A 12,293-nucleotide genomic window follows, 5' to 3' on the forward strand; every position below is an offset into this window, starting at 1 on the left:
GACACTCATCAGCTTAGTATAACCTTTGAAAATACATTAGTCCAATCTTTATTAGGAACTTCCCTTAGCAAACACTTTGTGCCATATACCTTATTTTGTCACAAAAATTAAATCGCAACTTTATCTACTTGACTAAGTGCCATTTTGCTAAAGCAGATCTTAATAATCACTTCCTGAATGATGTCGTTTTGAAAACTGGGATCATTCAGTTTTTACAGCATCATGCAGTAACACCTGTCAATAAGAGTAGTGGGTTATTTGGAAAGTGTTGGAGGTCCTGTTTTTTTCCTGTACACTGTGTGGAACCAGACCTGCAGCACTGATTTGAAAGAGTAGAATCAGGAACTACACTTACTATACTGCTTTGGGATGTAAGTTTAAAACCAGGACTGGCCAAAAATTATCCCTCCTGAAACTGAGTAACTAGGCAGCTCCGTACAACTGGAAGCTCCACCACCTGGCTGTTAAGGAAATGGTTAAACAAGAGAAACCTGCGCAGAAAAGCACATTCCAGATCTTTTGTCCCTTTCCGCAGCCTGTAGGCAGCCGAGTGAAGCAATCGGTTTCTAAGCAACCAGAACAAGCCTAACTCTTCAATGTGCAAGGTGCAAGAGGGAGCGCACGCTTTCAACTTTATATTTGTGACAGATAAGTGAAGATGAATAGTGAGCTGAAAGAGGAAAGCCTGCAGGAGCTTTATGCCTGGATTGACCAAATTCCGCTGAGCAGACCCAAGAGAAATATAGCAAGAGACTTCAGTGATGGAGGTACGTACGCCATGAAACTAGTTTGGAAAAGAAAACACAGCTAATACATACTAAATAGCGCAAGGAGGCTAGAGAAGGCAGGTGTATGTTTCTCACTGAAATGCATTGCAGTGTGAAGACTCATGTGCTTCTGGATTCTCTAGGCAAAAACAAAGAGAGGGTAGTCAAACCACAAAAAAGAAGTACCAGGGGGCCTTTGCAAGCGGGAAAAAAACTTTTAATTGATAAGCCATATATCCTGTGTATAAAATTTGCACTATTGACCCGACACGGGCCGTGTTTTTTCTAATTACACTTGACGTGCGTAGGACACCACGATCCTGTGCAGATTGTACATGCTGTTCAGTTTGGAACTTATTTATCAGCCAGATCTTAAATTCAGCCATCAGTGGGAAAGCCCGTTGTAGACGGTTTTAATTGGATGACCCCTGAGGTAGGCGTTTTGACGCTGAAACATGGCCCTTGTCGGGTCAATAGTGCAAATTTTATGCACAGGATATATGACATCAATTAAAAGTTTTTTTCCCCACTTGTGAAGGCCCCTGGTACTTCTTTTTTTGTGGTCTGGATTCTCTAGGGGCAGACACCAGCATACCATGGACTGGAGGGGCAGAAGTATCCCCTCTCTTCCCACCCACCACCACCTGAGCCACCAAAAGCAGTTAATCAGTTAACAAACCTCTTTCTTACTGCTGGGGCTTCTTTTCTCCTGGCTTTTTTTTTCTTAACCTTTTCTGTCAGTTTGCTGCTGCCTAAGAAGTTTTTCGGGGTGGGGGGTCCCTCTTTTCCCTCCCCCTTTGCTGTTGCTACTGCCTTTCTCCAGAGTGAGAGTGCTTAGCCTCTCCTTGATGTTTTGTACTTCTACTGTACTAGAACACAAAGATCATTTTTACTATTATATTCCTCCTCTTGCGAGTCCCTTTGGGAGCAGAAAGGACAACTCTGGACCTAACTTAATCTTAAAAAGATGGGGAAACAACAGTAGAGGGTTTCCTTTCCATAGGAAAAGTGCTTTTCGCCCCCCCCCCCCCTTTCAAAAGAACAGTTGGGGGGCGATTCTGTAAGTGGGCACCTCCTTTTAGGCACCCTGATGCCGCACTAACCGATTAGTGGAGGTTTAGCACATGAGTCCCTACCACCTACAAAATAGGTGACAGTAGGGGCTCACACATGAATGGCCATTAATGGAAAAAAATCTGAAAATCAACCATTTTACTCCTGCAGTAAAAAATGGTCTTAGTGCGAGTGAAAGACCTGTATAAGGGCATGCTAAGGCCACTTTTTCCTGCAACGTAGTAAAAGGGTCCCTAAGTTTCTTTTGCTATCTTTTCCCTTCTGCTGGGACTTATTTCCTTTAACTTTTAATAGTCCTTTAAGAGAGGGACAGTGTGATTTGGTGAGTTTGACCATACCTGCAGAGCTGCCAAGGGAGCCGACCTCCTATGTGGGAGATGTAGGGCCCACCATGCTCCGCTCATAATTCTGCCCTGACCCGCCCACAAAGGCACCAGCAGTAGCCACTCCTTCCAGCAGCAGCAGGAGAGGCCTTCCTAAAATGTCATTTCCTGCTGCCACGGGACCAGCAGGAGATGACGTTTTAGGAAGGCCTTTCCTGCTGCCACTGGAAGGAGAGGCTGCTTAGCAGGAGATCCTGGCTCCTTGGCAGGAGTGCGGGAAATGTTCTGCAAAAGCAGGAGTCTCTCACTAAAAGCGGGAGACATGGCAGGTCTGCAGCTGCTGCTTGTCCTGTTTTTGAGTTACTCCCCTCCCTCCTCCCTAGAGTTCAACCTGGCTGTCAGAAAAACTCAGCTAATTGTTTTCTTCCCTCTTAATGCCAGTTGCTGGCTTTTTTTGTTCTGTTCCCCTTGTGCTGCAGATACAAGCCAGGATCAGACTTTTCTCCCCTCTTTGTTCCTTTCTGCAGAGTTCCCTAAATGTCTGAATAAATTGGGATCAGCCTTCTTTTTTCCCCCCTTCCCTTATACCCCTCCATGGTCATGTACATTATATTTGCTTACAGTGCTGTGGTACTGGTACCAGCCAAAACAATTGTTGAAAACCCTGCAAAAACACAGTCAGAAGTGATGTACACAGCCAACCTGTTGCACCAAAACAGTATTGACGCCCATCAGAGCTGATTCCGGATTTTTCTATACCTGGGACAGAAATTCAAAGTTACACCCCTTTTCACTTCCTCAGCATCTGCCGGAGCCACATGAACTGACAGTCAAGGAGGGAGAGGAACACCAGCAGATCAGTGGTATCTCTGAACAGAAAACGTTTGGGTGGCAAAAGGAAGGCAAGCTAAAGTGACATTTCCACACATCATGCCTTCTAGCACATCCCAACCCCGCCTTCTGCCTTTCAATTGGCTATGAAAGACAATATAAGAAAGTTCTTAGGTCTCTCTCTTCATAAAGAAATGGCCCAGCCAGTATCAACCATCCAGTAAAACTATCATTATAACTGATAGCATCATTCAACTAAGTCTGAATACTATACAGGATTAGAATAAACTCAATATAGAACCTGCATCTACTGTTCTATAACACATACTTCACACTCCCCCAACTATTATGCTGGGATATTTCCCCTTACATCCTCCCTCCCCCACCCCCCCAAAAAAGAAAAAGTTCAAATTCTGTTGTGAACTCAGAAACAATAAAACAGACCTTAACATTATAACACAAAACCCTGTATAAAGACACCCAGAACCTTTATAACAAACTTACCATAACAGCACTAACCTCCAGGACTAAAACTGCAATAGCCTTACCTATTGCCCCTGATGCAAACTAAGTACCTGAATATATGTAAACCGCTTTGAATGTAGTTGCAAAAACCTCAGAAAGGCGGTATATCAAGTCCCATTTCCCTTTCCCTTAAAAGACAGCACTGTAAATACTGCGCCAGAGCCTAGGGCACCAGTACACCTATTACTGAGAAAGCTGACAGCAGTCCTGCTTGTTCTATCCTTAGACTGTTACTTTTATCCCTCATTCACCTCTCCCATCTCCAGTCTCCTATCATGTTTTTCTTTTTCCCCTTCCGCTATTCCCCACATCACGCACTCCCTATCTCCTGTTGCTAACCTCTGTACTTATGCCTTCTCCTGATCCTCATTCCTTCACCAGCCCCAGCTCTTTCCCTAACCAGCTTTCTATTGCCCCTCTTTCACCTCCTTTCCAATCCAGCTTTCACAATATCTCACCCCAATTTCTGCAGTCCCTCATCCCTTTACACTCTTCCCAGTTGGTATGGGTAGCATGAAATCTTGCTACTCTTAGGATTCTGTGTCAGACACTTCTAACCTGGATTGGCTATTGCTGGAAAAAGGATGCTGGGCTAGATGGACCATCGGTCTGGCCCAGTATGGGTCCTTTACTAGCCCTTCCAGATCCTTTATATTCTTCCAGACATACTTCCCCTCCATTCATTTCTAAAGGCTCTTTCCCCTTCACACCTACTCATTTCTGACACCATTGCTCTCATCATGCTGTCTCTATTCAGACACTCTTCTCACCCTTTCTTTTCACATCACCCCCTCCCCTGTCCTGTGAAAACACAACTGTTTGTGGAATCTTCAGGATGTATTTAGGAAGCCCAGCCCAGTACTTTTTAGTTAGTTGCAGACCTTAATATGGAGGGAGGGGAAATTGCACAATCCAAGCAAATTCAAGAAGCAGTCAAGGGAAGTGGTGAAAATAAAACAGCAGTTCTTTTAGTCTTTTATCCTTAGAAGTGCAGAAAATATTGTCATATTAACCTTTTCTCTTCCCCCATGATTTATATATTAGTTGTCCATTAATGCTGATAAGCAAACTGAGTTCCATTTTGTGAGTGTTTCATCCAAAAAATATTTGTCACCATAGCCATCAAGTCCAAGAGAATATAAGCAAAATTAAACATATTCTTCCTGTGAGGCTGTGTTTTGCGTTAGGCCCACAGAAAACAGTCCGTTTTGCTACCTTCTCTGAGCAGCCCTCTTTGTGAAGGCCAATAAAATGTACAATCAGGAGTCCACTTTATTCTCCTACAGCTAGTATTTAATTGCCTTATGGAGGATATGTATCCAGACATTCTCATATTTAATTCAGCTTTTACTATTGTGTGTCTCCCTATCTTCTGCAATACACCAAGCAAACATGGGTGTCTGAATTTGCTTAACATAACAATGAATTTCTAAACAGAGAATGTATTATTAATGTTTTCTACCTTGTTTATTTCACATATCCCAATATATTTCTTTTTATTAAGTGATGGTTGCAGAGGTCGTAAAGTACTTTCTTCCTAAATTGGTGGATATGCACAATTATGTTCCAGCAAACTCTACACTGCAAAAACTCAGCAACTGGGGGATTCTAAACAAGTAAGCAACAAACTTCTGTCTCTTGCATAAATGTTATTCATATGACAGAATTATTTATTTATTTATTAGGATTTATTTACTGCCTTTTTGAAGGAATTCACTCAAGGCAGTGTACAGTAAGAATAGATCAAACATGAGCAATAGGCAATTACAGCAGTAAAAATATTCAAATAACAATACGAAGTATGGCATAGTATTCTACTTACAGTGTCAACACAATACGTAATAGAACATTTTAATTAATAGTGAAGGGTAAAGCAAAGATAGAACATATAGATAGATAAGAGAGTAAGCACAGTTAGAAAGTAAGGTGACTGATTTAAAGAAAGTTGTATATGAGGTCAGAAAGATGGTTAAATATTATCTCAGCCAGGATAGGAGTGGATAAACATGTCCTGCTACAGTATGTGCAGCCCGAGTCACTCCTTGTGTATGTGAGTGAGACTAACAAGTTAGCTACTTCTTCCATTAAAGGACTGGTTGAAGAGCCAAGTTTAGTGAAGAAAATTACTTTTTAGATCTAAAGAACTGATTACAGTGACAGATTTTCCAATTAAATCCATTCAGGTCATAGTTGTAATTAGTATAAGGCACAGACAAGATTCCTCCAGGCTAACATGGAGACAGGACTGAGTTTCACTGGTTATGCTAGTCACTTAATGGTTTTCTCCCTTTATCCTATGGAATAGAATAATAGTAACTAAAATAGCATTGTTTCCTCCATTTTCTGTTTGGAAAGTATCATATAGGTAATGTGCCAAAACTAATATATGAAAAAGGTGTGAACAAATCCAAAATAAATAATAGCTAGCATTATTTCCACCACAGTGGTGACTGTATACATGTTATTTAACTGTTATGACTATTATGTGCTTTGGGTTATTACCAGAATGGGGAGGGCTATGTTATCAGCATTTGTATTGGATTAGTAAATTTGTTTTAATATATTCATTTTTCAGTGACATTTTTACATTATTATTAGGTTTCAATTTATTGTTTTCAAGTTTACCTCGTTTATTGTATTTATGTTTATACTTGGTTATTTTACTATTGTTATGCTGTTAATAAAATTGTAAGTTTTATGTTAAACTGTACCTGCTGTACACTGCCTTGGGTGAATCTCTTCATAAAGGCAGTTAATAAATCCCAATAAATAAATATATATCTATAAAAGCTGAGCTCCTAAGAGTTTTCAGCTAACCTCCTTACAAATGCCTCCCCTCCATGATCACTCCCTTCTTCATAGCCATCACCTACCCCCACACCTTATTTTCCCTACCAGGTTCCTGCTTCACATTCAGCCCTGCCTTTCCTGTCTTGGAGGATAGAGCCTGAGGTCACAACTCTGGGACTCTCTCTTGCATTCTTCTGTTCCTACTCCAATTCTTTGGCCTCAGAGCCTAATACACGTCATGACCTAGCATCAGCACCACAGATCAAAGACTCCCTCTTTGGTTCTGCCACTCTCCCTCTGCAATTTTTTGGCTGTGGGGTATGGAGAGCCCTTTAATTGCTCAGTATTGCCATTCTGCCTCCAACCTGCAGAATGTTAGAGCAGGGGGTCTTTGCATGTGTGCAGGAGATCTCTTCCAATCGTGTCACATGTATAATGTGTGTAACTTGGTATGTCTGCCATTGCAGCATCAGGAGGTATGGGGAAGGCCCAGGGGATAGATGTTGCACCTCAGGAGGGGTAGGGAAGAGTGATGGGGAGATGCTGGAGCAAAGAGGGGAGGGAATGGTTGAGTCTGTGAAGAAGAGATGTTAAGAAAGAAAGGAACAAGTCTGTGTGGTAATTGAGAGGAGGCATGAATTTGAGGAAGCCTGGTGGTATGGGATGAGTCTGCATGGGATGAGATTAGGGGAATAGGGATGGGGGGAGTAGATAATTCTAGAGAAGGGTGCAAACAAGGGGATGGGGAAGGAGAGGGGTTCAGTGTAGAGGAAGAGTGTAGCTATCTAGTGGGATGGATGCAGTGGTGTGTTGGAGCCGGCTCGCAAGAGCCGGTTGTTAAATTTTTAAAGATCATGCGAGCCAGTTGTTCTGCACGGCGAGCTGGCTCCGGTGAACGAGGTAAGCATGGCAGGAGGGCACCACAGGCCATGCTTACCCCACCTACCACACCTCCCACAGCCTTCGTTTGCCTGCGCCTGCCCCGCGCTGCCCTAGGGGGGGTTGAATCTTTTTTATTACCTCCGTCGAAGCGGCCGCGTCATTGAAAGCCCTGCCAGTCTCTAGCCTTCCCTTCGTGAGTTCATTCCCTCAGTCCTGCCTTCTGACATCATTTCCTCTTTCCGTGAGGGCAGGAATCTGAGGGAACAAACTCACGAAGGGAAGGCTAGAGACGGGCAGGGCTTTCAATGATGCGGCCACTTTGACGGAGGTAATAAAAAAGATTTAAACCACGTAAGGTGGCACTGTGGCAGGAAGAAAAAGGGGGATGTTGGGGGGAGAAGAGAGCGGGCAGGTGGATATGAATGGGAGGGGAGGATGGGGGCGAAGGAGAATCGCTGGACATGGATGGGAGCTTGAGGGGAGGGCAGGGGAGAGAGGAGAATTGCTGGGTATGGATGAATGGAGGGGGACAAGGGAGAGAAGAGAATTGCTGGGTATGGATGGATGGAGGGGGCAGGGAAGAGAGAAGAGAATTGCTGGGTATGGATGAATGGAGGGGGCAGGAGAGAGAAGAGAATTGCTGGGTATGGATGGATAGAGGGGGGCAGAGGAGAGAAGAGAATTGCTGGGTGTGGATGGATGGAGGGGGGAAGGGGAGAGGACAGTTGCTGGGCATGGGTGGATGGAGGGGAGGGCAGGGAAGAGAGGAGGGTTGCTGGACATAGATGGATGGAGGGGAGGGCAGGGAGAGAGGAGAATTGTTGCACATGGATGGAGGGGAAGGGAGAGAGAAGAAATGTTGAACATGGATGGAGGGGAGGGAAGAAAGAGGAAGTGAGATGAACATGAATGGAGGGAAGAGAGGAGAAATGCTGGACATGGATGGAGGAGAGGGAAGGGAGAGAGAAGAAATGCTAGACATGGATGGAGGGGAGGGACGAGAGAGGAAGGAGATGAGATAAGGGAAAAGGAAGAGAGGAGAAAAACTGCTCATGGATGGCAAAAATAGGCAGAAGCTAGATCCACTGGACAGTCAAGTCTGCGGAGGACCCAGCTTTTACTTACAGATGTAGGGCAAGAAATGAAGAAGAAAGGAGGAAAGTAAAGAAATAAATGGAAAGGAAGCCCTGGAAACAGAGTTAAGAGGATAGATAGCAGCAGAATCAGATACTGGGCCATCATGATCAGAAAAACAAAGTCACCAGACAACAAAGGTAGAAAAAATAATTTTATTTTCATTATAGTGTTTGGAATATGTCCACTTTGAAAATCAGGTGCTCAACGTTAAAAGTTTATATTTATTTATTTACTTATTTATGGCATTTTATCCCACATTAAACATGAATTAGATTGGAACCTGGGATCATTTAATTTTTTTTTCCTGGAGAGAGTAATGCATTGCCCCCACCCCCCCAGGCTCTCTCCCAGGCTATAGCCAGCTCTGCAATTTAGGGGGGGGGCGCAGAGGTGGACGAGTGGTGCAGAGGTGGACTGGGGGGGGTGCAGAGGTGGACCGGGGAGAGAGCCTGTTGTTAAACATTTACCAGCACACCACTAGATGGATGAGTAGTTGAGTCTGGAGGAGAGGGTGAGCCTGTGGTGGGAGAGTGAGAAGGGGTGAGGGTGAGAGCGAGAAAGGAGATTATACAGAGGGAAGGAAAAGGGAAAAGGATGAGAGGAAACATTTGCGGGATCTCTGTTTCCCTACCCACAACTTGTATGAGTACATCAAAGATCTGATGCACATAAGTAAACAGTGTGTGTGACTGAGTAAGTGGATTTGAATGGGTGAGTGTGTGAGTATATATGGTACTAAGTGACAGTGTTGTATTTGAATGAGTGGGAGATTTCGACAAAGGAAATCTGTTAGTTGTCTAAACATCTGTGAGTACAAAGGCATGTATGTGTGTGTGTGTGTGGTTGGTAGATTTGAGTAGGTATAACTGCATGGTATATTTGAAGGGATAGGTGATGCCTACATTTGTCTAATTGGAGTCTGTGAGCGTGTGGGTTATGTTGGAGCCACTGAACTCTAATGATTTGTACATAATAGAAGTTCATTAGGGCCCTCCAGTACCGTCTTTCAACCCCACTAGCCCAGCAATTGCAGCAATATTCCCCTCCCCCAGTCATCAAAAACACCCTGGGAGGAATCCCACAGTCAGTCAGCCTACTTACAGTGCCTTTGGTTTATGAAATTACCTCCTAATTGACTATTAGACCTCATGCTTGCTTTTTTTTTTTTAATGATGTAGCCATTATGCCTAATAGGCAGGACAGGATAAATCCCAGGTTACCCAGGTGCCTAAAATATGGTACCTGTCACTGGGAAGAGAAGCCATGTCCAGGCAAAGGAATGAAGGCTTGCCAGAGCTGGAAACAGAAGCAGGGGCAATTGGGATGAAAGGAGAAGAGGGTCTAGATTTGCAAGAAGGAACAGCTCACTAGGACTGGAAGGAGAAGCAGTGGCTGCTGGTGCAGAGGGGACCAGTGCTGGGAGAAGCAGTGTCTTTCATTTAGAGGAGACACTGGAGTCAGGAGAAGCCATGGGGCTGCAGAAGAAAGGAAGAAGTGGGAGGGAAAATTGTTGAGAGGACAAGAGGAGAGTACAAAACAAAAAAAGCAACCACTAAACAAAAATAAACTTTTAGCTGGCAGCTAAGAATTTTGGCAAATGTTTAAAAAAAAATTCTACCCTTGAAAATAGTATACTTTGTTCATGTTTCCTTAGTGTTAAAAGCCTAGATGTAGCCCCTGAAAACTGCCCAGTATGACTTAGCCATGATAATATTTAACCCCACCCCCCTCCATCCACACAACAGACATATGCTCTTGCATCCAGATGTTAGTCAGCTCCTGTTACTGTAAAATGTGAGTCAGCATGTCTCAGAAAGCATATATGTGGTTAGTTTCTTATTCACCCTGTGCCTCAGAACAGACCAAAAACATAGTGCTTGTAACCAATGTTTATACCCTTAAGGCAGTATTCAGCTCTATAAACTCAGTGATAAATAAAGAAATTCTTGAAAAAGATTAGTGTTCTAGATCTAATTTGTGAACAGATTAACAAAATAAGAAGATTTGAGAACATTTTATAATACCCAGTTTCCTTCTTTGAAAAAGAAATTTGCATATAGTTATAACTACTCACCAGTGGCATGACAGCTTTCAAAATACTCAATGCCAATCAATGGCAAAGCAGTTATAAAAATATTGATTACATCACAATGTACTCTGATGTCCCAGAAATTTCTACTGGCATGAACTGAAAAGGCCTGTTTTATTATAAGAAATTAAAAAATAAAAAGATATTAAGGGGCCTTCTTACTAAACTGTGATAAGCACTAACACATGCAAGTTAAAAACATCTATCACAGGATACACTCAGGCGTCCTCTAGTAGTTTGGGGATCAGAGAGCGAGTTTTTGGGCAGAGAGTAGGTGTACCCAGTGCTAATCCGTTACCGCAGCTGCATCGCCAATCGAGCCCTTACTGCCTCATAAATAGGTGTCGGTAAGGGCTCACACGCTAATGGCCACTCGACAATTGGGAAATTAGTGGGTGGCCATTAATGAAGTAAATGAAAAATGCGGCCATTTTACAGCCGTGCTAAAAGTGGCCTCAGTGAATGGGAAACCCACGTGATAGTAATAGCGCAGGCCACTTTTTAGCACAGCTTAGTAAAAGGGTCCCTAAGTGTTAAGGACATAGTTCCTCTAAGGACTGGGTTGATGAAACTAAAAACTTTCCCCAAGAAGAAAAAGTTTTCTTCACATTACCCTGTGAGTGCTACTTACTATTATGCAATACAATAATTCATTTGTATGTAGGGTGTTCAGGCTGGGGGTTGTTCACCAGTGATATCGGGGACTGGATTACTGTTTGGAAAGAGAGAAAAACTGTCAGTTGCTGGAAAAGAAAAGCAGTAAGACATCCTATGCTGTGAACTAAATCAATAATGTGAGTACCAGCAACTGTATCCTCAAACAGCAGTAAAATTTGTAGTTATCATAACTTAACACTGCAATATACCGTGTGATAGCTGTGAATTTTAGACAGCAACTTGTGAGGGCAGAAGTAGCTTAGGACCTCAGGGATGTGTGAACAATGTCACTGATATAAGAGATAAGTGAAGGATTTTCATATTTTTTGGTTGAGGATTATGGGCATATTATGTTTGAAATAGCACATTATGAACACTAATTCCCAGCAGTTGCTAGTACTCACATTATTGATTTACCCCCAAATTCTATAAATGGCACTTTAAGTTGTGCACGCTAATTTGGCTGCACGGCCAAATTGTGTGCACAACTTAATTGATTAACAAGCCAATCAGTGCCAATAATTGGTACTTAACCAATTAGTGGCACTAATTGGCTTTAATTAGAATTTATGCACACAACTTTCTAGGCATATTCTATAATGTGGTTCATGTAAATCCTAATTTGCATAGCTGAAAAGGGGCAAGTCCGTGGGCATTTCAAAAAACTATGTGCACTATTATAGAATACACCCCATCTGCGCCTAAGTTAGGCACAGGTATTTAAGCTTGGTTTTAGGCACCTTAAATAAGTGCACCTAAGATTTAGTCGCAAGAACGACCGCTAAGCATATTCTATAGACTATACTCAACTTTAGACATAGTTTATAGAATCATGCTAAGCGCATGGTTTTTCTGCGCTGATTTTTAAGGTGCCATTTATAGAATTTGGCCCTTAGTTCACAGCATAGGACCTCAGATATATGTGAGCAATGTCAATGATATAAGCAAGAGAAACCAGTTTAGGCTCCATTTTGCTGGTATAAAAGCACTGAAATGTGTCTATACTAGATTAGATAGATAGATAGATAGATAGATAGATAGATAGATAGATAGATAGATAGATAGATAGATAGATAGATAGATGTTTAAAAAGTAGTATTCAGCCACTGAAGAGACTGAAGTGGTTCCATATTTTTTCAGAGAGTGTGTTGTAGGGTGTATTGTGGTTCTCTCTGTCAGAATTTAATATATTGGATTTCACTTTCCACCTATGCCATA

At 42.6% G+C, this 12,293-nt stretch overlaps 1 protein-coding gene across 1 annotated transcript in view; it reads left to right on the forward strand.

The window, feature by feature from the left end:
- The first annotated feature begins 613 nt into the window (after positions 1-613).
- The window catches only part of LOC115471164 (sperm flagellar protein 1-like), a 73,899-nt gene continuing 62,219 nt past the window's right edge, over positions 614-12,293 (forward strand). Inside the window, exons 1-2 of the mRNA XM_030204866.1 lie at positions 614-767; positions 5,025-5,136. Of these exons, the coding sequence (XP_030060726.1) occupies positions 659-767; positions 5,025-5,136 (221 nt within the window). The 5' untranslated portion in view covers positions 614-658. The remainder of the gene's footprint in view (positions 768-5,024; positions 5,137-12,293) is intronic.

This window comes from Microcaecilia unicolor, chromosome 5, assembly GCF_901765095.1.
Source record: "Microcaecilia unicolor chromosome 5, aMicUni1.1, whole genome shotgun sequence".
In the NCBI taxonomy this organism is placed as follows: domain Eukaryota; kingdom Metazoa; phylum Chordata; class Amphibia; order Gymnophiona; family Siphonopidae; genus Microcaecilia; species Microcaecilia unicolor.